The 27,816-nt window shown below is 53.6% G+C and overlaps 7 protein-coding genes and 2 non-coding genes across 9 annotated transcripts; 2 read left to right on the top strand and 7 right to left on the bottom strand.

Annotated features, from left to right (window-relative positions):
• Positions 1–196: 196 nt before the first annotated feature.
• B0T15DRAFT_401575 (uncharacterized protein) lies at positions 197–1,557 on the bottom strand (the record flags this gene model as incomplete). Its single annotated transcript, XM_062865118.1, has 3 exons — positions 197–801; positions 871–1,082; positions 1,148–1,557. 3 exons carry the CDS (start codon positions 1,555–1,557, stop codon positions 197–199), a joined length of 1,227 nt encoding a protein of 408 aa, XP_062718914.1.
• Positions 1,558–4,845: 3,288 nt separating this feature from the next.
• On the bottom strand, positions 4,846–6,210 carry B0T15DRAFT_264788 (uncharacterized protein). Its single transcript, XM_062863385.1, has one exon. The coding sequence runs from the start codon at positions 5,857–5,859 to the stop codon at positions 4,987–4,989; it is 873 nt and encodes a 290-aa protein (XP_062718913.1). The 5' UTR covers positions 5,860–6,210; the 3' UTR covers positions 4,846–4,986.
• A 1,936-nt stretch (positions 6,211–8,146) lies between these two features.
• Positions 8,147–9,022, top strand: B0T15DRAFT_513342 (uncharacterized protein; the record flags this gene model as incomplete). Its single annotated transcript, XM_062868030.1, has 1 exon — positions 8,147–9,022. The coding sequence occupies one exon, from the start codon at positions 8,147–8,149 to the stop codon at positions 9,020–9,022; it is 876 nt and encodes a 291-aa protein (XP_062718912.1).
• A 2,224-nt stretch (positions 9,023–11,246) lies between these two features.
• B0T15DRAFT_t174 lies at positions 11,247–11,338 on the bottom strand. Its single transcript has one exon. It is a non-coding gene; the product is annotated as a tRNA-Glu (tRNA).
• Positions 11,339–12,045: 707 nt separating this feature from the next.
• Positions 12,046–16,718, top strand: B0T15DRAFT_513341 (uncharacterized protein; the record flags this gene model as incomplete). Its single annotated transcript, XM_062868029.1, has 8 exons — positions 12,046–13,902; positions 14,142–14,144; positions 14,192–14,209; positions 14,298–14,300; positions 14,440–14,442; positions 14,500–14,851; positions 14,914–15,811; positions 15,935–16,718. The coding sequence occupies 8 exons, from the start codon at positions 12,046–12,048 to the stop codon at positions 16,716–16,718; spliced, it is 3,918 nt and encodes a 1,305-aa protein (XP_062718911.1).
• A 273-nt stretch (positions 16,719–16,991) lies between these two features.
• B0T15DRAFT_559979 (kinase-like domain-containing protein) lies at positions 16,992–19,211 on the bottom strand (the record flags this gene model as incomplete). Its single annotated transcript, XM_062870520.1, has 3 exons — positions 16,992–17,477; positions 17,683–18,507; positions 18,594–19,211. 3 exons carry the CDS (start codon positions 19,209–19,211, stop codon positions 17,265–17,267), a joined length of 1,656 nt encoding a protein of 551 aa, XP_062718910.1. The 3' UTR covers positions 16,992–17,264.
• Positions 19,212–21,640: 2,429 nt separating this feature from the next.
• Positions 21,641–21,732, bottom strand: B0T15DRAFT_t173. Its single transcript has one exon. It is a non-coding gene; the product is annotated as a tRNA-Arg (tRNA).
• Positions 21,733–22,504: 772 nt separating this feature from the next.
• On the bottom strand, positions 22,505–25,242 carry B0T15DRAFT_264647 (uncharacterized protein). Its single transcript, XM_062863384.1, has 2 exons — positions 23,035–25,242; positions 22,505–22,961 (listed from the first exon to the last, which is right to left on the bottom strand). Exons 1-2 carry the CDS (start codon positions 25,078–25,080, stop codon positions 22,566–22,568), a joined length of 2,442 nt encoding a protein of 813 aa, XP_062718909.1. The 5' UTR covers positions 25,081–25,242; the 3' UTR covers positions 22,505–22,565.
• Positions 25,243–26,123: 881 nt separating this feature from the next.
• On the bottom strand, positions 26,124–27,796 carry B0T15DRAFT_264561 (actin family). The gene is made up of 2 exons (XM_062863383.1): positions 27,214–27,796; positions 26,124–27,147 (listed from the first exon to the last, which is right to left on the bottom strand). Exons 1-2 carry the CDS (start codon positions 27,650–27,652, stop codon positions 26,243–26,245), a joined length of 1,344 nt encoding a protein of 447 aa, XP_062718908.1. The 5' UTR covers positions 27,653–27,796; the 3' UTR covers positions 26,124–26,242.
• Between the last annotated feature and the right edge of the window lie 20 nt (positions 27,797–27,816).

Raw genomic sequence — 27,816 nt, 5'->3', positions numbered from 1 at the left:
TATTGCAAGCACCTAGCCTCTCTACAGTACAGCGACTTCCATCCCATTTGCCGCTCATCTACCAAGCATCAAACGCCCGTTTTTCGCGTAGGTGCCACAGCAGACCTGGGCCGCTTGTAGGTTCCCTGGCCTGGGCTGGATGTGCATCTTTGTATTCCGGGGAGTAGGAACCTTGGCACATACTTTCCGGCGTAAGTTACTTGTCGAGCTCGCTCTCCGGCGATCCGAGGTTCAGATCGGGTACGGAGTCATCGACGGCCATGACCTGTTTGGAGCGGCGGTCGTCCGGGGCCAGGCCCTCAATGGTCGAGTCCAGCATGGCAATAGCTTCCTCCATTCCCTTTATCTTCTTGAAAACCTCCTCATTGAATGCGCCAGATTTTTGTGCATGGGCAATAAGCTGCTGGCTGATCCAGGGGGTAAGAGGAACATCCTCCTCCACGGCACTCTTTATGGCCTCTTTGTGACGAATACCGCAGCTGATGTGGCTGTCGAGGTGCGGCGGTGTGTGCGGCACCCTAAAGCGTCCGACTTTGATGCCCTGAAGGTCATTGCCCGCCTCGACGACACTAATGAGACACTGGTCGACGGAGGGGAACGGCCACAAGCTAGCGGTCGCGAGGGCACTCATGAGGGAGCCAAGCTGCTGCTGCCAGCATGCCTGTCTCAACTCGGCCTCGGCGTCCTTGCTGCGACAGAACTTCAGCGCCTCCTCGCCACCGCGCAGGAGAGCGCTAAGCGGCTGGCCGACGGAATTCATAACCTTGGTCAGGCATTCGTAGCGAGTCTTTGCAATCAATTCTACCAGGCGTAGCGGGGTCAGCGAAGCCGGACTCCAAATGCACTGAACTGGGGAGATTGAATTCTTACCAACGACAGCGGGCGGGAGGCCGTGATCGTGCCAGGGCTGGCCGTGGGTGTCGAGCAAGACTCCGGTGTCACTGAGCGCGGCCTTGTGGGCGACCTTGGGCAACATGCCAGCAAAGTAGCGAGCCTCGCCAAAAACCCAGGCCAAGTACAGAGTCTTCTCATCGTCGTTTTGGTCGTCCTTCATAACAATGTGCCACTCGAGGCCAGCAACCCTAGAGAACCGTCAATCTGAGTGGGGGGTATATAGGTAGCGCAGGCGTACGGAAGGGGAACATACCATTTATCCATGTAAGGAACCAGGAGGTGAGCACAGTCGCACTTCTCGACCACGCGAGCAATGCTGCAAAGTTGGTCCACGTCAGGCCGAGTGGGGATCCCATGGAACTTGTAGTGGATGATGGAAAGAACGATGCCCAAACCGTACGAGTCGTTCCCGAAATCAGCGACATCAAGGACCAGCTCGCCATCAGCAGGGATGTCATGATTCTTGCTGGCAATAAGAGCCTTCAAGGAGGGGGATGCAGCAGCGACGAGGGCGGCGCAAGCCTTGTACAGAACCTTGACACCCTCCGACTCTGAAATCCGGATACACATGTCAGCATCCTCGTGGTAGGACACCACCGTGTCAGTCTGCAGTGCCGGCTGGTCAACTCGCAGATCAGTCTCAGGCTGTGCCTCCTCCGTCATGGCTTCATTGCCGTCAGCAGAGGCCGACTTCTCGTCAATGCCGGACGGGGACGTATCCGGAGAGACGGTGGAGTGAGAGTCAAGGACTCCATCGGCATCAGCAATCGACACTGTCTTGATGGGAGCGCAAGGGGTTGATTGTGCGATCTCAGTGTTTGCCTTCTCCGTAGTGAGTTCATCATCCTCAACAGGCTTTGATTTTCCGTTGTTGTCAGGCGGAGACGTGACACAGTGGTCGTCCGGGGAGCTCAAGGAAACTCCACCAACGTCAGTGTCCGCAACTGCCATGCCGGGGGAGCAAGGGACGGGCTCGTCGACTTTGACCGGGTCGGTGATCTGCGCCTCCATCTTGATGTCGGGGTCTGCGATGTTGAGGGAAGTAGCGTGAGGGCTGGAAGACACGGAAGCCGCGTCATCGGCCGGTCCTTCCGAGCGAGTGTCGGACATGGTTGCTGCTGCCGCTCTTGGACTTTATTTTGTCCGAATCTTCAAAAGTTGAAGCAGAACCGCTTAGAAGGTGCAATGAATACGCAATCTCCGGCGGAACGAACGCCGAAGCAATAGGACAGGACGGAGTTCGTCTGTCAGTCCAAGGCTTCCAGTGCGTGGAAGGTGGATGGAGCGCGAAGAATTTGAAGGGAGGGCAGAACTTGAAATTCAAAATCCCGTCAAGGTAGATATCAACTGCATCCGGAAAGTGCACACGAAGGTAGTAGTAGTACACAACAGCCAAAGGCGGTCTGTGCTGCGAGCCTCGACAGTTGATTTCGGAATTTAACCTTCAATTTTAGTTGTGCAGAAATGTGCCTCCAGGGGTAAGTGACGGGTGATATCGTTCAAAGGACTTCCAGGTTGCCGTTCTTGTTGATCACCTCTACCTGACTAGGATGCCTTGCCACTGCGCAGCCGGACGGCTCTAGGGGCCGGTATGCCAGCACTGGTAGGGAGGTCAGCCGGGCGGCAATGGACTCCGGTACCTTATGACTCTTGTCGGCCAACCACAAGATGCTGATTTCCTCATGCTGCGCAGTACAGTCCTCGGAAAGTATCCTACTCAGCCTTCCCGGAGTCGCCCTCGAATACTACCACCAATAGTCGGATGATATCTAGCTGTGGAGATCTGGCATCGCACTCGTAGGCACGATTAACTTATGTTACAATGATGTTCTTCTAGCCCCGAGTGAGGAATTACTGGTACTGTGTGACATCCCCTTTCTTTTTCCTAGTCCAGTTCAGCCGGCCTTCATCTCACAGCAAGTTTACGCGTGGTCTAGATCGGTGATTCTCGCAGAGTGAAGCAGTAGGCTCATCGCTGCCACCTCTGCCTGTTGCAGTTCTGTCCTACTAGTAGGGGTAATTTTATTGGACCTCTGGCCGGTCCAAAGTCCCGTATACAGGTCAAAGTGGTGCCCCTTGTCATGCACGATACCAGGTATTGTACCTGTGACGGCGGCTTTCAAACCTTCCGGTTTAGCCCCCCAATGTGCAACAGCAACATGGAGGTGGTTACCCAGAACATGCGTGCTACCTTCGCCCTCTTTGTCCTTCACGGCTGGTGTGCAGTGACTCGCTGGAGGTTGTAGCCTCGCCTACTCATATATTTGGATGCTTGGGCTGTCTATATAAGGCTATGACTCTCCCTTTTCCTGCTCCTGAAGCTGCTTCTAACCTGCTTAAGTAACGCTTTTGACATTACGCCCAGCTTCAAAGCTACACTGGCAACGCAAGAACGCTAAGCAGCCCACTTTCCACCCACAAGTCGCTTACACCCAGAGGTAAGCGCTCTGCCAGTCCGGCAGCAGCAGCGAGAGAAGTGATTCGCTGACCACGAGCAGGAACTCAAAACTCTACCGACATCCTCAACCAAGAGCAACATACGCAAGCACAGCATCAACAACGCACCTTTTCCTCAAATCAAAGGCTCACATAATCAGTCATGTCGAACTCTGGCGGTAATAAAATTGACGTGACCAACGTCGACATCGTCTCGAAGAATACGGACACACTGGAACGCCGTGACCAGGCCAAGAACACCTCCGACACCACCCATGAGCCTCGGAAGAAGGCCACCCATGAGGTCCCGAGAGTGGTTCCCGGTGATCCAGCCATGAATGGCAGCGACTATGGTTCCATCGAGGGGTTTGGCAAGTTGTATTACAAACACGAGATGGGGAGGCCAAAGAAGAGAAAGAAGTAGGCTGGTGCCCAGCCGACCAGATCCGCTGGGCCGTCGCTGTCGGGTAGGGAGTTAGGAACGATTTGGAGTGCTCTGGAAGGGCGATGGAGGGAATGGACCATCTGCGGCAGGCCGCAGTACACAATGGTTTTCGCAACTAGACTCTAAGGGTCCTTGTAATAAGGACACAAAACCCCAACGCCTTGCATTAACCATAGTATGTAGTACTCGGTAGCACTGAGTTTCCGGTCTGGGGTCTCTGGACTTTTGTGAAGAGGAGATGCAAGGTCAGATCTCATGCTGACCCTTGACTTACCACCTTCAAGTTGGTTGCTCCCTACCTATCTTACGTATTCCCCGCCATATAGATGTGTCCTTAAAGCTCAATACTCAGTACAGACCTTTTACATTGAGACATGCTTTTGGGACAGTACCTTAAGCTTCAGACCCCGGGGACAGTATTTCAACCAAATCTGGTTAGCGGCCCCCGAAATGATATCTGCTGCGCATCGCACCCACACATCGCACTTCGACATGACACTCAATTACCAGGTGCCATATATTCTTTTGCCATTCGGATACTTCAATTGAATGCTCGGGCGGAAATGGCTGAGAAATTCAAACTGGGAATAGTACTGTAAGGTATTGGGCTGTGGCGCAGGCGCTAGGCCGAATGTGTTTACAATGCTGTTCCCGGGGTCCGAAGCTTAATTACCTCCTGCTAAAGCAGTATGTCTCATTCATATTCCTCGGCCCGTTCACATTCACCGGATAGTAGGTATTTCGACACAGGACAGTTGGTTCAAATACTCATCGAAGAACTTGAATTACAACGCTGTAGATACGGTCTTTGCAGGCCCTCATTCGAACAGGCATGTCTTCAACCGCCATCATCTCCTCCTCGTCCGCTCCTGTGCAATAGTGTTTCCCCATTAAGCAACCGGTGCCGTCACCCTATTAAAAGAACCTAAGAGTGAAAATGTCCGCTTTTCAAGATTCCAGTCTGTTCTGTCAACGAGAAGCAATAAGCTGCAACGCAGGGGTATAGAACGCCTGTCCCAAATGGTATGCCGAAGATGCGTTTTAAGATGCCGCCGTGATGCTGCCAATGCTGCCGAAATAAAATCATTGCGCCGTCCGTGCAAGATGCGAGAAATTCCATATCCATCCAACCAAAGTATCTCCGAATCGCTGTCGTCCTTCTTCGAACCAGGACCTGCGGCTGGGTGACGGCCAAGGCGTAGCCCAGAATTTCAACGGCGGCGCATGCTGAACCACCAGCCCTTCCACTTCCTCGTCCGGACCGACTCGGCCTTCTCGACCCCGCTGTCATCCGACTCGAGATCCAGGCGGTACCGGACCACACTACCCCGGTCATCCTCAAACCCGATCCGCCGCTTGCTCTCGGGGACGAAACACTCCGGCACCACATGACGCAAGACCCAGCCACGGACCCCTTTGCTGGCGGCGTCGATGGCCGCGTACTCCAGCCTCCTCGTCCGGTCGCTCGTCCAATAGTGTGTGGTTGTTGGTGGCAGCGGGTAGGTGGGTGTCTCGGAGCGGCGCAGTGCATAGCTCGGCGTGACGGATGCGAGGTCTCGGGCGCTGTGCGGACGGTCCGCGGCGATGCCTGCCGGCTCGTTCAGCGCCGGGTCGGAGGAGGTGAAATGCGGGAACTGAAAGTATGTCACGGGCTGCTGCGAGCTACCGGGGCGAGACGCGGGAGCGGAGTGGCGCGCATTTCGGGGACGGTGTGAGACAGGGCCGGACCTTGGGGACCGCAGGGTTGACGGCCTTTTACGGTGCTGGTGCGGTGTTGAGGAAGACCCTGACGTCGACGAAGACGCCTTGCGGGCGGAATACAGCGAGTCTCGGGGGTTCAGTGACTCATAGCCCGAGTCTTGCCGGCGCATCGTTGTTGCGACCAGTCCTTCTTCCTCCGTCGGTGGTGAAGTTACTGGTGGTGGGCAGACAGTCGGCGCCAGCATGGCCTCGCTGGGCTGCGCTGGGACCTCGGGCTCATACAACTCGATGTCTTGAAAGCTATGGTACGTTGTGTCGGACCGCGCCAAACTCACCCGTGAGTCTGGGCGGGCGACGGCTGCGCGGGGGCTCAGGTGGGACATGGCGGCCAGCGTTCTGCGACAGGGCTTGGAGTGTGACGCATCACGGGCCGGGGCAGCTCGGCGGGAAGTTCGAAATGCAAACCGGGGAAACGGCCAGAGGAGAACAGTCCAGAAGGGCGGGAGAAGCAGGTCTCTTGTATTCTTTCAACCTTGCAGAAATGGACTACCGACACAGCGGGACGTCGAAGGAAGCCGGAAATCCACCGTGGCAGCAGTGTGAAGACCCTTGGGGTCCAGAATTCAAACTTGCGGTCAGCTAGCCTTCATCAGATGAGTGTACAGTGTACCTAAACAACCGACTACTGAGTGGATATCACATCGAGTGACGAGAGGGGAAACTGAAAAGTTTCATATGATCGCCAGGGAGGTCATGCCCCAGCCCAGCGCCAATTGGGAGTTCAGCCACCAAAAGCCAGTCTGTGATTGGCACGGAGCACAACTTGGGAGACTAGCACGAAGCAGACCATGCTGAATCTGCAGGTCCGTGTCTTCCAAGACATGCAGTGTGACCCAGGACTTGCAGAGCTTGGTCTCCGGTGATGAGCAGCGTAGAGCCGCAGGACAAGCGTCGGATAAAGATCTTACATCCCACAGTAGATCGAGTTTGGGCGAGCGAGAAGGATGTCAACTTTATGTTGCTGATGCAGAATGTCTCAGATAATTCTGTGTAACGTACCTTACTTGCACTGTACACAGTACTAATGTACTACCGTGCAGCGCCTGCCAAGCAAAGGGAATCAGATCCATCGATCAGGGGATCTCCACGAGATCGGACAGCCCCCCGGATTTGTTGGGACAGAATCGAACAGGCGGTCAGCCCAAGCCATGAGGTCATTTCGTTTATTACCGAGGGAACTGCAGTCTGCGGAGAGCCAAGCGGTGTGTTGACACAGTTTTTCTCAGTGACCCCACCTTGCACGTCAATGGGTTCGATGTGGGGGTTTGAGAAATCAGTTGTTCCAGACACAGACGGCACCTGCCCACGGTGTAGGAAGATGTAAGAACTCCCGCCCTGTGAAACTAAGGTACCTTGGCTATGCTAGTGGAAGAATTATTGTGGAAAGTCACGGCAGGCACTGAGATAGGTAGGGGACAAACGAAGCCGCCACATAGGAAGGTTAGCCTCTGTCTTGATCAATGAAAGAGAAAAGAAGCGGGAAAGGACGGTTTGTGCCGAAGCTGTCGATATTAAATTAGAATCTGTGGGTCGGTAAAAAGGTAAGGTAAATACGCTTTCTAAGTGTAATATACGCCGACCAAGATTTCGACGTTCCAACATGGTACGGTCAGTTACAGTGGGGTAAGCCCTGAGCAAACAATCTGACGGTAAGTTTCGCGCCTTTGCCCAGGTAAGGTAGGGCGCCACGACGGCTACGAGGAGGAGTAAGCACGGAGTTATATGCCATTGGGAGTCGAGCATGTCTGTACGGAAGGCTTACATACCTGAGGTACTAGTAGTCAATATGGCCCACGCATATTGGAAAACTGTGTTAATTGAGTGGTTCGGTCACCGCCACTGCATGGCGTATGTATGACTGTACTATACTATCAGTACGATGTATTGTACACATGCTGTGTATTTTCAAATATTCTGGAAGCCACCACTGTAATGCTTCTCGGCCCGGTTTGCCTATCCAGAACCGAGCATGTCACCCAGATGGCGAATTCTCCCGCTCCACGATGCCTCAGCGACATCGGACCGGGTCTGCTCTTTACGTGTAGGTTGATTGCGCAGACCCGCCCCGTATCACCTGATTCTGAATTTCTGATTCTCAGGCGGGTGGCCGCACATTCCAATGATGATCGATCCCATGTTTTCGGAATTTCCCTTATCGGTTTGCTCCGCGGCATGCCCAAAGGGCCTTCACTTCTGTGTTTAACAAGAAGCTCTTGAAGCGGCTGTGGTAGGTCATACTCCGTAGTGGGAGGACAAACATACCAGATCTCAACAAAGGCGTTATCAAGTGCTTTGAAGCATATATAAGACGGTTTTGGCCATATTGTTCATCGAACTCTTCGGGAAAAGATGAAAGCATCAATGACATTGTTCAAAAATGCTACCTCACAAAGGGTTTCGAGCTACCTATATAAGAACTAGCAGTTCAGGTTTACACACATCATGGTGGTCCGATAACCAGGCCGGGCCAAAGGTGGCACTCATAGACTTATACTCTTTGTTGCTCCAACGCCTTTGCCAGTAAATCGCTCTGAACCTGAGTTCTGTCAGCACATGCGAAGATCTCTTTTAGTTCGCATAAGCTTGAAGCTGCAAATGCGGACACCTACCATGGCTACGAAGGCTGCTCTCTGCCTCATAAGAGCTTTACGACGAGCGGTAAAGCAGCAACAGCAGGTAGTCGAGCAGCAGGAAGAGAGTGTCAAATTTCTGGTGGAAGCTAACGCCTTCCTAGATGTCGAACAGCTCACGGGCAGCACCATTCAGAAGGAAGCAGAGAAACTGCAGACATCTCAGGACATTCTCAACGACTTGGACGCCCAGCTCCGCTGGGCTATTGACTCGTGGAAGGACATGGTCTCCGCTGAAGACGGCGGAGAGCACCCGCTCTGGACACCGTCTCCATCCGCTCCCATGCCACAGCCTCCTCTCGAAGAGCAGCGACTGCCGGCTGTGTCAGAGAACAGCAGAGACCTTAGCCTCAGCGACCCTGCGGTCGGTGCCCTGGCCCTCTACACACAGAAATGGGACAACTGGTTGCAGGCACCGACGATACCAGGCCTGCGCACGCTCGAATCGTCCCTGACTGCACCGTGGTGGGTGCAGAAACAGGACCACTATGGCCTCTGCCATCCTCAAGAACAAGGCCAAATCGAGAGTGCTGCTAGAGTAGCCCAGATGAACAGGGGTTATTATGCAGAGCCACATGCTTCTCCGTATCAGTCGGGTGCTCAACAGCTAAGGGGCACCTGGTATCAACGATACAACCCCGCTGCTCTGCCACTAACCACTGTTTCTGAATGCGGTTTGACTCATTTCAGGCCGGCCAGGGCTAACTCCACCGAGTTTTGGCTTGACAAGGAATTTGACCCGTTCTTTTGGCAGAAGAATCTCCGGCCGGGGAACATCTGGACTCAGCTTTCTCGCTATCCGACTCCTGACGAGGAGGATAACGTGTCGCCTCGGGCGTTGCCGATCGACATGTAATACGGTAGGAAAAAGGGGTGGAAATCTAAGGTCATAGATCCAGTTTCAGTACTAGTACTCAGGGAAGCAGCTACATACAAGGTAGGTAACCAACCGTGGATTTATGTCTTATAACGTATCTTATAAGCGAGATGAACATATAAGCGAATTGAACACTTTGACCGCGACACGTCTTCTCTCTATACTACAACCAAAATCCTCTACACACAACGATGTCTTTGGCTTCAAGAGAATCTAGGGTAATCTTAGCCCTTGAAGCTATTCAAAAGAACCCAAAACTTAGTCTTCGCGCCGCAGCAAAGATCTATAACGTCACAGTCAATACTATCCGAAACCGACGCGACGGCAAGCCTGCACGACGCGACACTACGCCCAACTCGCGCCGGCTTACCGATTCCGAAGAGAAGGCTCTTGTTCAGTATATAATTGAGCTATCTGAGCGAGCCTTTCCCCCGAGACTACGTGGTGTAGAAGATATGGCTAACCAACTATTATATGTACGCGACGCGCCCCCTATCGGCAAGCTCTGGGCGTATAACTTCGTCAAACGCCAGCCAGAGCTCCGGACGCGTTATACGTATAGATACGACTACCAGAGGGCCAAATATAAGGATCCAAAGGTCATTGGCGAATGGTTTACCCTTATACGGAACGTTAAGGCCAAGTATAGTATCGTAGATGACGATATCTACAACTTCGACGAGACTGGGTTTATAATAGGCATTATCTTCCTAGAGATGGTGGCAATAACCTCAGATAGCCATGGCAAGGCAAAGCTAGCCTAGCCTGGCAACCGCGAATGGGCGACTATAATCCAAGGCGTCAATGCCCTTAGCTGGGCTATCCCTCCGTTCATCATCTTAGCGGCGCAATACTATCTCGCCAACTGGTATACCAAGTGCAACCTCCCGGCCGACTGGCGTATTATAACCACCGACAATGGTTGGACTACCAATGCAGTAGGCCTTGATTGGATCAAGCACTTCGACTACTATATAGCGCCTCGGATAAAGGGCAAATACTGGTTGTTGATCCTCGATAGCCACGAAAGCCACTACTCAACCGAGTTCGAGCTCTACTGCTAGCAGAACAATATTATCACGCTCTGCATACCTCTATATTCCTCCTACCTCCTCTAGCCACTTGATGTTGGCTGCTTTGGGCCGTTGAAGCAGGTATACGGTCGCCAGATCGAGGACTTAATACGCGCGTATATCAGCCACGTAAGCAAGCTCGAGTTCCTTTGTGCCTTTCGTACAGCCTTCTTTGCCTCTATTACCAAGAGGAATATATAGGGCGGTTTTATAGGGGCTGGCCTTGTACTATACGATCTAGAGAGGGTACTTTCGAAGCTAAATATCAAGCTTCGTATACCAACACCCCTAACCTTACAGCCAGGCACTGTATAATCTTGGGTCTTCCAGACACTATACAACCCCCAAGAAGCCAACTCACAGTCAACGCTCATCAAGACTCGCATTGCCAACCATCAAAATAGCTCCCCGACTTCGATGTTGGCTGCTATGGACCAGCTTACCAAGGCTACAATGGCTATAATGCACCAGGTGGCCCTCCTTTAGGCAGAGGTGTCTTCGCTCCGCAAGGCTAACGAGGCGCTAAGCAAGCGCCGAAGAGCCAAAAGAACGCGTGTACAGCTTGGAAGATCGCTTGCAGTACAAGATGCAAAGGATCTACTAGACCAAAAGGCTATGGTTGGGGAGGTGGCACAAGAAATGCAGCCGGATGGTGGTGGTGCAGGGGGGGCTCGTACGAAGGTTCGGTGCTGTGGTGTGTGCGGCAAGCCTGGTCATAATGCCCGCACTTGTCAGGAGGTTGCAGAAGCATCTGATTCAGCCGTTTCTGATGTAATTATAGTAGGTTCATAATGTTGTTGTGTTGTAATTGTAGTTGACTGTTATAGTATGGTGGCAAGTGTTCAATTCGCTTATATGTTCATCTCGCTTATAAGATACGTTATATAGAACAATCGACTAAATGTTGAACACGGATTGATGACTGTCTCGAGTCTATATATCGTTCGAGCTTGTCTCTCTTCTCGGATCTTCCCTGAAGGTTGTCCGGTGCTCTGACTTACTCGTAGCATAATGTGAACGCAGTGCTCCGTCACTCTCATGGGACGAGAGCAAGGAAGGACGGCGAAAAGAGGAAAAAGGGGAAGAATGAAACTGGCTTCTAAAATCGCCGAATTTGGCAAAAGTTTAGACTCGGATGCCGGGAGTCGAACCCGGGGCTGTTGAGAAAGCAGTCACTCCTGGGAAGTGAGAGTCAACGATGTTACCGCTACACCACACCCGATTGATGAAATCGCGTCTGGCTTCTGATTGGACAGCCGGCTGTGAGTGTGACCCTATAGCAGGGATGTTGAAGTTCAACTCAGAGATTCTGCCCGAAGATTCGCACACATAAGATCATCATCATACCATTGTCAGATAACATATTTCGGTAACGCCACATCGATGATAGCTCAAGGCCCACCGTACAGCCCTTTTGCTTGTTAGCAAGAAACCCGAGTCACCAGGCTAGTGACTACCCCGTGCGCCCCCCAACTTGCTGCGCAACGCCCCTGCACCCCTCCCACCACACCAATATGTAATCAAGGAGGGATTTATTTTAGCCAGAGCCCGCAAGGCGCTCTCGATGGCTTTCCTCTGCGTGGTTGGGGTCATTCTATTGGACGGCGACACACTTAGGTACATGTAAATAAAGTAACACCGCATGAACGGAAAGCCGCGGCAATGTTACCTATGTGTGACAGTGTGTCGTGTCCCAGTGGATGATGAGAGCAACGCGGCGATGCGACCCAAAACTTGAGCAGGCCGCCAAGATGCCCGATCAGCTTACGCAAGGGCCCAAAGCGATCATATATATCTTACGTACCTCTTGTGACGGCCTTCAGGTGTCACCTTCAGCAAACCGTTGTCCAACCCCGAATTCCTCAGTCGTCTTTTACTGCCAAAGAGAGCCTGTTCGACGCAAAGGAAAATTCGGATCGGAGTAGCAACATGCTTTCCGTCTCTTGTCCACCGTACCGACTGGATGCGGGAACTGACGGGGACACTATCCTCCCTAATCGTATACACATTCAGCAGTCCCAATCCCTGGAGAGCCGGATCTGCGAGAGGTTCGTCTCGAGCAAATACGGAAATGAAAGGGAACAAGTTTACGTTCCCGAAGGTCAGCTCGACGAGCTGATCACCGAGGCAACCATCGTGGAACAGTTGCCGGACGACTACCCGGAAAAGGGAGAACTCGTCACCTTCATTCTTCTGCGGGCGAAGAAGACTTTTGCAATCACGCTCTTAACCGGACTCAGGGGCTATGAGTTATGTCAGGCCATCACACGGTTCTGGCTCTACGGTATTACCGACCAAAACCTGCCAGTTCGTGATCTGGGTTCGAACCCTGCCTTTGCCAACCCTCCCTGGTCGATGTGGAAGTTACAGCAATTCGGTGAAACCCAGTGGGGGTTCCTAGTTCCCATCTTTACGGCGAACAAGCTGGTCTACAGCCTCGAGCGAGAACGAATTCTGCCGTTCGTGGGCGTGGATAGCAGCATCAGAGACGGCAGCTTTGGACGAGTCTATCAGGTCAAGGTGCATAAGGCTCATCAGAGGAATCCCGCTTTCATGGCACGAGGGGAGGGAACGCCCATCGCCGTCAAAGAAGTCTCTGCCCGGAGCTTAAGTCGTGCTGGCCACTTGACGCCGGGCGACGCCCCACAAGACTGGGAGGCGGAGGCGGCGGCGCTGGCCAAGCTTAGCAATATCAGACACGAGAATCTGATACAGTGTATCGCGATAATTTCCAGGGAGGATAAATACTTGTTCCTTTTTCCCTGGGCTGACGGAGGGAACCTTCGAGATTGGTGGGGGCGGCTGCCTGATCCTAAGCTGACCCCTGAGTTTGTCAAAGAAGTGCTGGTGCAGCTCCATGGACTAGCAGACGCCCTTCATACACTGCACAGTTACAAGAGCAACGCGGCAATCTTTATGCAAGGGGGAAGGCCCGGGAACGACGACGTTTTCACTATCGAGGGAGGGGGTATCCGGCATGGGGATCTAAAGCCCGAGAACATTTTGAGGTTCGCAACCGGAGACAATGATATTGGCGTTCTCAAGATCGGGGATATGGGGCTCGCTAAGCACCACGGCGTGAACACCAGACTCCGCAACAACGTTACAAGCACAAAGTACCGGACTGCCCGATACGAACCACCAGAGGTTGCAGTATCCCCGCTGTCAAGTCCGGCCACGTCGCGCCTTTACGACGTATGGTCTATGGGATGCATCATTCTTGAATGCTTGATCTGGCTTGTATGGGGGAACAAAGAGCTGGCTGCCTTCAACTACACAATCCAAGGAAGCGGGTCACTGGGCATGGAACACCCATATTATGTGATCAAGCGAGAGTCCGGGAAGGAAACCACGGCCGAAGTACACCCGATGGTCACCCGATACATTGAGGCGTTGGCAGCGGATTCGGCTTGTGGTGCGGATACGGCACTTGGAGACTTGCTTGACATTATCCGGACAAAATTACTTGTGGTTCCGCTTCCACCGAGTGGCGCCGCATTACCGGACAAATTAACCAGCTTCGCCCCGGCAAGCCAGGCAGAGACGAATCGAGGCTGCTACAGGGCCTCGGCGAGATCTTTGGCCGAATCACTTGCTTATATACTTGACAAAGGCAAAGCTAACGATGGCTACTGGCTAACAGCACCACGTCGAACTAGGACCCCGAACTTTTTTCGATCCCGCCCCATGTACCCAGGCTCGACATCTGCCGTGCCCGTAAATCCAGGCGACGGCGTGTTGTTGGCAGACTCGCCGCCAACTGCAGCGATTCCAATGAGAGAAACCGTGGGTCCCAGTACAACTCTCACTGCTACGCCATAGTATGCTAAACGGGACGTATACCAGTTACTGACAGGGACCCATTCTGAAATGAAACAGGTGGGTGGGAGTGCCACAAGCATTGACAGTCTCTGTAATCTGTGCTCACTGACCTAACTACCTACCTACCATGGTGTGCTGGGAGACAGGACGTTAGTACACGTACTTCAATACCCAGTAATCTCACAGGCTAACCTAGGTCACAGTATGTAAGTAGGCCGCTACGCAGCTTATTCCGCCCCCCTTGAACTAACAGTTCGACCTCAACAAGACTGTAAGTTACACTAGCCCGAACAACCTTGGAGCTTGCTGTCCCTCCACCCGCCCTTCTCCAAAATGAAGGCTTTGCTAACTTCTGCTAGCATGTGCGTTGTGGCCGATGTAGCTTGACTGATCGATTAGGAACATTGACCCTTTTTGGATTATTTTAGAGGGTAATAATAAAACCCCCACCACTATATCCTCCTGTTATTGACTTCGGCTTACCTCTTTTCTTCAACCTAGCCTGTAGGTTCTTGACCGCCTGTTCCGCGATTGGATCCTCCTATCTCACAGCAAACATAGCTTGACATCACGCTCTGGGAGCATCACATCGACAACCACTTTGCTATGAAATTGCTCCGCAGTCTTAAAGGTTCTGCAAGCCTCAAGCCGCCAATCTTCCCTGAAGCAGGGCAACCAGATCGACTCTGTGAACGTTGTATGAATCTGGACTTGGGAGCCCCGGCTTTTTACTGGCTCGACAAGTTGGCAGACTTGAGAGAATCCGCCAAGTTGTGTCGCTTCTGTAGGATGAGGTGGGACGCCAGTGGCCATCTCATTCCCGAGACAGACATTGTTCGGTTTGACAGAGTCGGGTCGGTGGTTAAGATGAACGAGAATGATCCTCCGGTATTTAGTTTATGTCGAAGCGAAAGTAAGTCACTTTCGCCACTAGTGCTGAGATTACAATTACATGGCCTTGCTAAAATGCCCAAGGTACCTTGGACTCAGACAGCTCCATGTCGGTCCCGATCGGCCTGCCTGTGCTTCCGGGAGCAGGCAGTGCTACTCACTTTGATCTCATCCGTCTCTGGCTCGAGGACTGTGATTCGGAGCATTTTGTGTATAGATGCACCGGCCAGCCGACGGGACATGCTGTCCCGCAGGCCGCCGGTGCAGGGGGCAGCGCATATGATAGTAGTAACCTCGAACTGGCAATACTCTCGGAGATGCGTTTCCGCAGACGACCCTCGCTCCCAACCAGACTCATTAACGTCGGACCCAGCGGCTCCCCTTCCGTGCGACTCTATGAGACGCAGTCGAGCGACAGACCCGAGGACTTCCGGTACATTGCCTTGTCGCATCGTTGGGGAACTCCGTCTCCTGAAAAGCCCTTTTTTGGCACTACGGTGCACAACAAGGAGGCTCACATGTCCGGGATGGAGATAAACAGGCTCCCAGACACGTTCAGGGATGCAGTCGTGGCTACCCGTGCCCTGGGGCTGCGGTATCTGTGGATAGACTCGATTTGCATCATCCAAGGCGAAAACGGCGACTTCCGGCGCGAATGCAAGCGAATGGAGGACGTCTTCAGCGACGCATACTGCGTTGTTGCGGCGACCTGCGCGGCTGGGCCGTGGGATGGCTTCCTTAAAACGGACCGACCCCAAAGGGAGTACTTGACCCTCCTGCGAGAGCCCGGCTCGTCACCGATTTACGTGTGCCGCTACCTGGATGACTTCTACCGGGAGGTCCTTCAGGCCGACATGAATAGGAGGGGCTGGGTTCTGCAGGAACGAGCTCTGGCTCGGCGGACCATCTACTTCACCCGGCTGCAGACCTTCTTTGAGTGCGGCGCTGGTGTCCGCTGTGAGACACTCACTAGGATGAGCAAGTATGCATACCTTACCTTTCGCATTCATCTTTCCCCTTTTAACCCTTTGTTCGCTTGTTTCTCCTTTTGGTCTGTCCGAACGGTATTCCGCCCCATGCTGACATGCTGCGGGAACCTAAACAGCAAACTCGCCGCCTTCCTCGGAGATCCCAACTTTCCGGAAATCGCAGTGTTTTCCCATGGCTCCAGGAGAGAGACTTCCCGCGCGGAGAGGATCCTCTACTTCCAGGATCTATACATGACGTACTCCCGCCTCCAGTTCACCCACTGGGAAGACCGGGCCGTTGCAATGGCGGGCCTGGAGCAGCGCCTTAGCCGGGGCTTTAACTGTCGTGGAAAGTTCGGCATCCTAGCTGACTCCCAAGGAAGTCTCCTACACCGAAGCCTGCTCTGGCATCGCGGTGTGGATGAGCGGTCTCTTGAAAGGATCCATTTCCCTCCCGACCGGCAGAAGGCGCCCAGCTGGTCCTGGATGGCGTACCGTGGGGGGATTGACTACTTCAAGATTCCTTTTGGCAGCATTGAGTGGGAGTCTGATAGCATACGCTCCCTTTGGCAATCGGTCAATGTGCGCACGGCGAGCAACTGGGAGGACGAAGTCGCCGAGCTCGACGCCACGGCACATGAGTTTATCCATGGGCAAGCAGTACTCGCCGAGGACTTCACAATTGTCTACGACGTGACAGGCTTGACGGGAGGCGCTATCCGAGACACTCTCTGCGTTGTCCTAGGCAAGGAGAAGCGAAATTGTGCTGTGCGAGTCAAGATTCACTATGTCCTTCTTGTCGCCCCTACCGTTGGAGTTTCAGCCAGGACAGCAAATGCATACACGAGGGTTGGAGCGGGCCGCGTGCCTGGCAGGCTCATCAACTTCGAGAAGCCCAGCTTGGACATTAGGGTTCAGTAGGGGGGAGGAGGGGCTTTGGTCTTTTCACCAACAGAGAATAATGGCATGGTTCTTGCTTAGCTGGAATGGATGCGTTGCAGTATGCAGAGGTTGGGGGCAGAGAAAAGAGGTCTGAATAGCGACGAAGAAAGTGAAGAAGGTGATGTGCCCATCTAAGCCAGTTCCCTGGCTTATATGTGGGAGGGCTTGAAAGTCATAGTAAGCACCAAGACCAGAAATGTCTTGGTAGTCCAACAGGATGCGGGCTTTGGATGGAACTTCAGTCACGGACTACGGGCCGCATTGAGTAAGGTACCTGTCTAGAAACACGCGGTGGGATTGAGTTGAGCTACCCCGTGATACCTTGCAAAAGGCCTACCCAGAGTACAGTCAAAACATACATTGTTGAAATGCACGCCTGCTACAACACCGAAATGTATAGAGAAAAGCAACCGGAAATAGCCAATAACCTCGGATAGAACCCAAAGCCCTTCAGAATAGTACCCCTCCTGGTGGCATGCCCGGATGCCCTCGATCTTCCTGTTCAGAACCTCAGCCAATGCAATTTCACGACCTTGGAGCCGGTGTGGACGCATATTTTGGATCGTCATCGCACTTTGCGCGCATCCCTTCAAGCCTATTCCGGAGCTCTCCACACGTGATTCGCTTGTCAGAGAGCACAGGATCCGACTCGATGAGCAGCATACGGGTTTGGATCAGATCCAAAAAGTCGTGGAGATACGCAGAACAGTTTCGGTGAGCGTGTAGAACCTTGATGAACTGCAAGGGCCAGACAGGTTAGTACTATATCCATTGTGTAACATCAATCAAGGTGCTATGAGTGGAAGGAAATATGACAGATAACATAAGGATAAGGTGAAAAGAGAGAAAAGAAGAGAAGAGAAGAGAAGAGAAGAGAAGAGAAGAGAAGAGAAAATGAAAGAAAAGAAAATGAAAAAGGGGGACCAATTAGTTCATCACGTACATTCGTGACGGAACCCTTAACCTTAGCTGATTCCCCGCCAAGGTAGAGCTCAAAAAAGGGGGCAGACTTTTGGCCGTTGACGACATTAGCCCCGGGGGTCCTTTCAGCCTTGAACTGCTGCACGAGCTTATAGCCCCCGAGAAGCCAGGCAATGAGTTCGAGGTAAACGCAACCCAATGACCAGATGTCGTATGACCGGCTGACGCTCCCTCCATCTACGTCCATCTCGGGAGGGCGATAGTCGGGCGACACACCAAGGCCGGTCCTAGGCAGACCCGACCGACTGAGTATTGTATGAAACTCGGCCAGGCCAAAATCGGTCAGAACAAGCATTCCCGTGGATTTGAACCACAGGATGTTGGACGGTTTTATATCTCCATGACGGCCGTACAAGGTTATTTGAGACGGGTTTTTGGGGATCTCGATTGAGTCGCTCGGTGTGATCTTGATGGTGGGGTTGGAGGCCGAGGAGTTGTCCGTTACCGCAACCATGCTCATTTCGCTTTTGGGTTGTTCACGTGGGAGACCATGCCCGTATTGGTGTACTCGCAGCAGGCCATCGGCCAGGCCCTTGCTCTGTTCTGCTACCCAAAGCACTTCGTCCTTGTTGAAGATCGGGTTCGGCTTCACCTCTTTCCAAAACTTGAGCAGATCGGCTTCCCCCCATTCGAAAATGAGATGGAAGAACCCGAGGTGCGTATAGGCCGCCAAGACCGATATCAGGTTCGGATGGCTGTTGTCAGAGAAACTGGAGAGCATTTTCAGCTCTGCCTCGCAAGCCTTTTTCTCCAGTTCGTCTTGGGAAGGGAGACGTTTTATGGCGAACTGGTTATTTGGCGTCCATTAGCAGTTGGCTTTCATGACAGATGCGTCACCATCCCCATTAAAAGAACAATGGAAAGCGCACACACCTCAGAAGTGTCGAAGTTGTGGTGCTCTGGATGTATCCTGACTTTCAAGATGCTCCCGTAGCCGCCCGTTGGACCTTCTTCTTCAACCTCGAACGGAAGAATAGCTTGCTCTTGGAGCTCGAGATGCTGGACCTCCCCGTTCTTGGGGCGCTGGAAGACGGGTGCCAGCACCTTCCACTGGGTCTGGTCAAAACATCGGTGGTAATAGTCACTGAAGCTGCCAAAGCACCTCAATCTCGTTCCGTTGCGGACGAAGTCAAATGTTCCCTTGCCGTCATGTTTCCGTTTCGTAAGAGGGAGGTCCTTATCGGTAACCTCCTCTTCGAGGAACCCGTTGAGTGCGTACAGCTTCTCTATGTAAGTCAAGATTGCAAATATCCGTTGATACGGCTCCTCAGCGTCGCAAATTCTTTTCGCAGTCTGCTTTGCGTTTCGCGCAAGGGGATTGTCTGGTGGAAGCCGGGAGAGCTCCCGTTCGACAGTTTCCTCGTCGATGAGACGGAGCAAGGTCTTAGTGGGGAAGAACTTCTTATGCTCCAGGTAGGATTCCCGGGGACGCTTTACATCATCCAGGCGAGTCCAGAGCGACTCTTGTGGCGGTACTTGGGAGACCGGCATGATCTCGCTCGAGGCGGATGGACGGGGACGGTTGGGCAGGATCATCTGCTCCCTGGACGCGGCTTGATGAACAGAGCCCAGACGAGCGTTCTCCTCCTATGCTTAACATCAGAATCGGCTGGCTACTTGTACATCCGGCCTAGATGGGAAGAAAAGGAAGACCTACAGTCCCCATAGACTCTTCTGACTCCGCTAACCTCGGCCCTCCGCCGGGAGGACGACAGCCCCTGGGTGGCGGGTTCGGCGGGATTTATCCCCCGATCTTCGCACGTCGGGGCGGGAGGGTACTGTGTCGCCTCGTGAGTTATATGTTGGAGGAGGCCTTGAAGGAGGAAGGAACGCGAACTCCACAACAGCCCTGGTCTTCAACAACACATTGAGGGTTCTAGAACGAACCAGTTTGGCATTCCCGAGGCAGAGTATGCCTGTGGATTCCGTTTAAAAAAATGTCTGGCTGAGTTTCGGTGGGCCGTGGATCTTGCGGAGAGTTTGACGATAATAGAAGCTTAAGACATAGCCTGTCACTTGTTGGTTGGGAGTCTCCAACAAACACATGATTGCCCGGGCTCAGGGCAGGACACGGCCTGGTTATTAGGGCAGCCTGCTGGGAATCGGATCTTCCCACCACCGACCGGTGAAGGAACTGCTAAAGCTCTCTCTGTTCTCTGTATCACTTTGCTGCCTGGGACGCAATGCCTACAGCCCGCCCAATATCATAGCAAGGTGTGGTGGTGCCAACACCGTTTATCCTGGACCGCTAGTTCTTTGTACGACGTTGACTACTAGTATTGTTGCTGGTAGTCCCCCGTGTTCGCCCAACCATTGGCTTCCCGTACCTGCATCATAACCTCGAAGTTACAATTTCCCCCTGCCAGTCAGCATTCCGCTTTGTCGGTGAGTTTGGTGCCCGGACGTAAGGCATCCGGCAGGGTGTCCCTCATCAATCAGCCGCAAGTGGTACAGCAGAGTTGGGCGTTTCTGCACAATCATGTCACACGGGAAAAGACATCGCCGCCTGCAAAGGCCAAGGTGTCATCCCATGGACCGAGCGACAAATCGCATTACCTTAGCCAGCTGAATAAGTGCTCCCTACATTCGCCCCAAAGCGAGGCATAAATCCAAGCTCTTGTTGTGCGCTTCAGTAGGTGAAGTGCGTTCGGATAGCTAAGTCCAGAATCCAGATCCCCTATTTTACCCAGGTACTGGGCTAAGGTAGTGTAACCCCCAAAGATCGAGGGTTACACAATGATTTCTGATACCAGGCTGATTCATTATCCGCTTATGCCTCAGGCTGTGCGTTCGGCGTCCTCAGGTGCATGACTGGCATTGACTGCCTCAGCGAAGTGGAATATCATGTACTACTGGAACAACTCCGATGACGACATGTCTTACGTTCCGCGGGAGTAGCTCGGTGTACAGCTTCGCAGGGCATGAACAAGGCAAAAAGGCAACCAGAAGCGGGCCCCATCAAAAACATGGACGCTCTCGTGTTACCTACATACCATCAGGTAACAGGTTCAGGGGAAGGTATGCCACGTGGGGGATAGGGCAGGCAACCACCACCTGGGAACCAACTTCAATCAGTATTGTGCCCATGTGTACGCAGGCGCAGGGACAGCGAATTCGTGTAAGTACCTAAGATAGTCAGAGGGTTTAAATCTGTTTGCAGGGTCACCAGCACACAAGTCTGGACTCTGGGCTGTCTGTGATAGGCACTCACACCACGCGTGACCAAGGGCAAGGGGTAAATCTGCCCCCCCTCCCCCCCACCCTTTCTCTATTCTTCTCTTTTTCTTCTTTTGCTAGGTCAATCGAACCTAACTGCGCTGTCCGGTAAGTATCAATCTCACTTGTCTCTGATACCCGAGCCTTCTGCTTGCTCGTACCTTTCCCTTGTCCCCAAGGTTACGAACCTGTTATATGGCCTTGCAGCATGCAGAGCAGTATCACGCCAGAGTCTAGCCAGGGCTGGGACCGCCGGGGTGGTATACGGCCCGACGCCTGCCCAGCTGCAAGCTGGCATCTTGGGCGCTGGTTGTCTGCCTGTTGCCGTAGAGTCTGCGGTCTTCGGTCGAGGAGGGATGTTTCGGGCTGAGACGGAGCCTGAGAATAGCAGCCGATAAACTGAAAGAGCAAAGAAACGTTATAGGAAGCCCCCACCGCCCCCTCCTTCCCCCCAGTCTCTTAGTAGGCTCGAAAGCGGATTCGATGGAACTACTAAAACCTGACCTCTTGACTTCCCTCCAGTTGTGCCCACGGGTCTTGGAGCTCAATGTTCTTCCAATACAGTCAGTTGCCCACCAGAGCCACTGAGCCTGGCCTGCAGCTACTATAACCAAACCGTGACAGTCGGTCTCACATCCAGATTACAAAACTCTAGCATCTAACTACCAGGTAGGTAGGTATATGTAAATTGAGCAAAATATTATCGACGCTAATGGGACTCGAACCCACAACCTTGGTCTAATTTTCTCATATGATAACTTAGGAGGACCACGCGCTACCATTGCGCTATAGCGCCATGAAGTGTTTGAAGTTTTCGTTGCTGTTAGATGATGAGCTATTTGACTATCCCATGGAGTTCCGCGTAGCTTCGCCAATCCTCCCCGCAACTGAACAGATAGCCCGGTCTGCGGTGAGAAAAGGAGGGGGATGACTCGCTACCATACCCGACGCCGACGGACGCATTCGTGAGTTGCATCGTAGGAATACTACGAGGAGAACCAGGTGTCATATGCCATCCCCGGGCGCCGGACGAGCCTGTGGTAGCGAGTCATCGAGGTCTGCCGATAGTCAGTAGTATCATTATAGAGTGTGAGACAAATACTTGCAGGAGGTCCGTCTGCTAACGGATCCGAAAGCGGTTGCCCATGTTGGGTCCACACAGGTGGACTGTAGGGGGGTCAGGGAAGGGTAGTGAATTGAGGAGCCAACTTGGCCTACATAATGAGGCGTATTCGCGATGGGAAACGCTGTCCTGCAGATGGAGGCAGCTTCGACATGAGAATATCGGGCTGCCCCATTGCTCTATACTACATCCCGGAGGTAAGCATAACCAAACAAAGAAGCAAGTAAGAAAAACCGGGGAAAAGCAGATCGGAGACACTGTGGTGTGTTTCCAACCCCGTCATCGCACTCCAAGCCGATTCGTAGTGCTGGACGAGAGGCGAATGGATAAAAAACCAGATGCGGCAAGGGGTATCGCGATGATTCACGCCTCAAACTCCGGGTAGCCGTTCGCATTGTCCTTTAACCGTCGCGCGGGTGCGCAATCCCTGGTATCTGCCCTTCAGAAGAATGCACGCCGAAACTCCGTCTACCGTTCATTATCATACTCCGAACTGTGGGGCTGATTTATCTCCTCTTCCGAGACCTGGAATTCTTCCCTCGAGGCGGTCTCTGCGGCGTGGGAACATGCTTCCCTCGAGGGCCAGTCGACTGGTTGGACGATTGGCGGCCTTCGCCTCCTGGCCGGTAACCCTCTCGCGCCAATAGCTCGAGGTAGTTTCGCTGGTTCTCGAAACTGGAGTAGTTTCCTCCCAGGATGACCTCAAGAATGCTCTGACCAGCGCGATTGGGATCCTGCGCAAGTTGCGTCATGCGCTGGGTGAGCTGCTCGTGAGCCCGAGAGAACTGCGACACAATCGTGCCAGTGTTGCTGGAACCCCCTGCAATGTCGTTCGCCGGGTTATTCGGGTCGATTATGGAAAACCGAGAGTGGTTCTTATACGGGAAACCCGATACTTGATGCTACGCGGCCAAACTGGTTAGATTCGTATGCGATGGGCCGAGGCAGAAAGGCGACAGTGCAACGAATACTAACCTTGGGGATCCATTGCGGTGGGTTTGTACTTATTGCGATAGTTTGGTAGTCAAACCTGTTGCCGTACAGGTCGAAAAAGTGCAGCAGAAGTTGGCCGAGATGGTGTCGGGTATCCAGATTGCCGCTTTGGACTTCGGGCATCATCTGCAACATACTCACCACCAGGCAGATGACTGAAAAGCCGCCGATGCCGCCATTAACGGGCTCATTGAGGCCCCGCATCAAGAGGAAGTGCTTGACCAAGGTGACGAGCGTGGGCATACCGGGATACCGCTCTCGCCATGCCTTGAACGTGTTGATGGCTGTCACACCCGTGTTGTTCTCAAAAGACACGTCGACCTTAAGGCCCGTCTTGTGCTCAATGAACTTGACGAGCGGCACTTTCGCACCGGGAATGATCTCGATCTCGTTTTCCCAAGCGATCTTGCGGTACGTCAACTGGCCCCTAAACCGATAGAGGAAACTTTTGGTATGGTATTTGGGCAAACCACCCCGCAGATATTGGTCCGACATGAATGCCAGGTCCATATCCGCTGTGGGCAGGTAGAGGCCAGAGGGGAAAGAACCAAAGGGGTAGACTTCGGCGTCTCTAAACGCCCCACGACAGAACTTCTTCAGATCCTGGACCAACTGGCGACGCAGATCTTCCTCAAAGTCCCGAGGCCGGACGTACTCGTAGAAGTCCACGATTTCCTTGTGCAGCCACACAGCCATGCTCGCGGACCGAGAGTGGTCTGCCACCATCCACGGAGTCGCGGTCAACTTGGGGTCTGCCACCCATTCCTTCGTGATTGAGCCTTTGGCATGGTCCTTTATAGCCTTCTTAAGTGCTGCATGTGGCAGCACAATCTCATCATCGTGGGTCCGCTTCCGAGTGCCCAAAGCGGCCGGCGTGGGATCCGGATAAAGCACGGGCACCCTCTCACACCTTGCGGACTGCCCATCGACTTCCTCAGGCAGCTCCTCATCGTCCTTCATCACGTCAAGTGCTAACAGCTCTGACCCGCTTGTCATCGCCCGCGTGCGCACGCGAAGGTCCGTATGCGGTATCCCAAAGGCTACCCGCGACGTGGTGTCTGTTGCCGGCTCCGGCTCTTCCTCCTTCTCCTTCTCCTTGTCGGAGACCTCGCTGTCGTCCAAGTCGAAAGAGATGAAATCAGCTGCCTCAGAAGGTAAAGAGGTCCTGGTTTCTCTCGTCTGAACACGGGCTTTGCGGATCATTTGCACCACATCCTTCTTCTTCCCTTGCGGCGCCGCCTCAGGTGGCAGAGCCGTGTACGGGTCGGGGTTGGACCATTTGGGCGTGTTGTTGTCGGAGGCCGATTGTCCAACGGTCAGCCGCGCCCGCTTGTGTGCTGGTTCCACGTCGCCACCCTCATCACCAGAAATGTCCATCTCAGCCTCGTCACTATCAGACAATTCGTCGATGGACCGGAAGGTTGCACCGCCTGTAGCGTCGAAGAAGGCAACCTCTGCGCCGGTATTCAGGTCCGTCTTCAGCAGCTCACGCTCGGCCGCGATGAACGGCCGCCACGGTCGCCCGCCATATCTTCGGTCAAGCCTATTATTGGGAAACGGTCGGGGACCATTTCCATGTCCGAATGACCCGTCATGCGGTCCGCGGTTTCTGTTGCCTGCTCGCGAATCGCGTCGTGGGGACGGCTTGCGACGATCGTTGCGCTGCCGGCCGCTCTGAGGACGATAGTTATCGGCATCCTGGACACCGGCCGGTTTATTCATTCGAAAAGTGAAGTCGCCGTGCGGCGGGCGGTAAGTATCCCCGCCAGGCGGACCAGGGTACGGAATGGGTGGAGGTGGTGGAGGGGGAAGGGACGGAGGAGGCGGTGGTAGGGTCTCTCGGGACCAGGTATTGGAATGGTGATCATTACGATGATTCCCGTTGCCATATGAGCGTGGCCGATAGGCGTCTCTCGCTGGCTGCTGGCCATGTCGGCCCCGCAAGTCGCGTTCACTGCGGTAATCTCGCGGCGGCGGTTGATAATCGCTCCGCGAAGCGCGCGGAGGATAGCGTGAATGGTAGGACATCTTCGTGCTTCAGCTGAGGGAATAAGACTCTCTGTCTCAAGCTGCGATGTCGGTGGTGATGTGATATTCCGGGTTGATTCCAGGAAAGATGACGATTATTTTCGGTGGTATGTGGTTGTGTTCCGGAAAGAATGAACCCACAAGTAAAACGTTAAATATGTGGTCAACGGTGGTGGGTGGCGCGCGGAACTGGCTTCGGCTGATTAAGCCGCGACCTTTAGGGACCACGTAACACACGTGACTATGCAGATAGCTCATCGGCGTCATCGCAGGCTACCTACTCACACCAGTCACACCACATCATTTGGTCACTTTGGGGGTCCGAGCGTTTTTCATCCGATGGCCCTTGCCAGCCTGGAGCCAACGCCACAAGCACGCACCACTTTCTGGCCCCGAAAATCAACCAAAGTAAAAGGAATGCTGGGAAAGATGACAGGTAAGGATCACCTGCTGACCTCCAGTATTCTGACTGGGGTGTCCAGCAGTTCCTAGTTGGGTGCACTGTACGGAGTAGTATTGTATGAACTTTATCGGTTGTGCCAAAATGGGTAAGTTAACACCGAAAAGCCCGCCAAACTCACCATGTTCAATGCATGGCAAAAGGGTATAGACTAAATCAAAAGAATATAGGGAAAGTCCTCTATGGAGGATTTCATATGCCTTCTAAATCTGCCTTCTTCTCCATTTTTATGTAGCAGGTGAAATGGGTGATGTGTGTTGCTACGGAGGTAGTAATAAGCGTATCAACCATCTCCATACAATTGCCATACAAATTCCCGTTTGGAGTGTGAACGTATTTTCGGCCCGTAATTTTGGGTAAGGAGGTGCATCGTTCGAGCACAGATATAATTGAAAGCGTGTCACTCCTCTGTCTCAGATATGTGTGCCATCTCCCGTCATTTAAGCACAGCACTGCTGAATTCATGGGATTGTAGGGAACCAGCCAACATCTACGCAGAACGTGACAAGGCAGCACCACGCGTAAAATATCGTTACATGAGGTACCCCAGAGCTAAGGCCTTCATGGGAGTGCCAGTCACGCTTGTATCGGCGGAACATCCTGCTGCAGCAGCGAGTTGAAATGGGCGGGAGACCGAACGGTAATGCCAGCGCAAAGGAGTATTCTCAGGCCGAGCTCGGGCTTGAGGGGAATGGATTTCTTTTAGCTGTCAACTCCAAGACCGGCAGAAAACTTGCGGGCTACCCAGCCGGCCCCATGTTCCTCGTAGTCCTGTTTAGTCACAGCTAACCGGTTGACGTGCTCATGTCGAGCGAAATTGGCCGCCCCTAGCCAAGTGCTGATGACGGGGTCTTCGGGGCGCGCTACCCGAACGACACACTCATCCGGCACGCGCTTCAACAGTTCCATCTGCAGCCGCGGGATGAAATTATCCAACTTAGCGCTCCCACCTACAATCAGAATATTTGCGAGCAGCCCGGGCCACAAGCCAATGGGTAGAACCGACAGTGACTGCATGACCAAGTCGGCAAGCCCAGGCTGGCGAAGGCCAATGTCGGAGGGATTGAACAGGAGCTCGGGAACGACGAACCGTTCGTTCCGCAGGGTCAGGACATCCTCTGTGGACACAGCCGCCCTGCGAGCGCGTGACGATGCGCCTGCGGGGTCGTAGTCCCGGACAACTCCGTGGAAGGTCGTGTGAGAATCTGGTAGCACATAGTCCTTCGCTATCCCACCCCCGGTCAGGTAGTCCGCCCTCCGCTCGCCGCGCGTGCCCTTCCATGTCCTATCAAGGTCACCGCTGAAGTCCATCGACACATAGCAGACAGCCTCCTTCATCTCGTTAGCTATGTATGTTTCGTTGCGCATGTCGAAATGGCGGACAGAGAGCAAGCGCGTAAGGTAGTTGGTCATGAGCTTTCCCCCGACATCTACCCTGCGGATGGCTTGGTGCAATGGCCGGCCTTGCACGATCGGTGTGACGGTGGTGTGCGAATATCCCGAGTCTATCAGGAGTATAACCTCGGCCGGTGTGTCTATGGAAGTATCTGGCGTCCTTGGGGTGTGAAAGATGGCTTGCATGTCTTGGTACGCATTGAAGGCAGGGCCTAGCAGCGGAGAACGCACGGTGAGCCTCAGAAGCCAGGAGCCGAGAGTGGGAAGGGGCAACGAACCAATACCACGGTAATAGCTGGCAAATCCAAACTCTTCAAACACCATCTGATCACAATGCGTCTGTAGAGCCGGTAGTGCATTCGGTTGCTCAGTGAGAATCAGGCGAGTCTCGGAAGGGTCACATCTCTGCGGCGCCTTGTCGTCGAAGAACTCGCGGTCCCAGATCTCCCTCTGGGCCTCCCAGTTCACAATAAATCCTTTTTCGACGGGCCGCCGAAAGGCCATCTCGCCGAAGTCTCTGCATTTTTCCAGCTCGGACCCGACATAGGTCTTCTTGTGGCGGTCTCGCGCGAGGCAGTTAGGGATGATCCGAGGTCGGTCGTCCGCCGTATCGCCAGTCACAACTCCAGCTTTGATAGTGTCAGCGCCATTGTCGAGCACAAGGGTTACGGATGGAGGCGGCGGGCCAGCCGCCCGCGACTTTCGACTCCCTGCCATGAAGCAGTGATGTTTCCTGGAAGTTGTGCCCAGGATGCGACCGAGGTGGGGCTTGTGCTCCCTGGTGCCGAATGAGCCCCTCACTTGACGCCGTGACTGCGCCAAGAGCCGACGGGAGCTTGGTACGTTGCGGGGAAGAACATTCTCCCCGACCTCCCCGTCCT

Source organism: Chaetomium strumarium, assembly GCF_033439665.1.
Source record: "Chaetomium strumarium strain CBS 333.67 chromosome Unknown B0T15scaffold_6, whole genome shotgun sequence".
Lineage (NCBI taxonomy): Eukaryota > Fungi > Ascomycota > Sordariomycetes > Sordariales > Chaetomiaceae > Chaetomium > Chaetomium strumarium.
This window is presented reverse-complemented; position numbering and strand designations above follow the sequence as displayed.

Excerpts from the sequence above, each read along its gene's own strand:
- B0T15DRAFT_264788 (XM_062863385.1), bottom strand. The coding sequence starts at position 5,859 with ATGTCCCACCTGAGCCCCCGCGCAGCCGTCGCCCGCCCAGACTCACGG.
- B0T15DRAFT_264647 (XM_062863384.1), bottom strand. The coding sequence starts at position 25,080 with ATGTCCTACCATTCACGCTATCCTCCGCGCGCTTCGCGGAGCGATTAT. Across the intron at positions 22,962-23,034 it reads CACCGCAATGGATCCCCAAG|CATCAAGTATCGGGTTTCCC; the intron begins GTTAGTATTCGT and ends TTGGCCGCGTAG.
- B0T15DRAFT_264561 (XM_062863383.1), bottom strand. The coding sequence starts at position 27,652 with ATGGCAGGGAGTCGAAAGTCGCGGGCGGCTGGCCCGCCGCCTCCATCC. Across the intron at positions 27,148-27,213 it reads CAGCTATTACCGTGGTATTG|GCCCTGCCTTCAATGCGTAC; the intron begins GTTCGTTGCCCC and ends CTCCGCTGCTAG.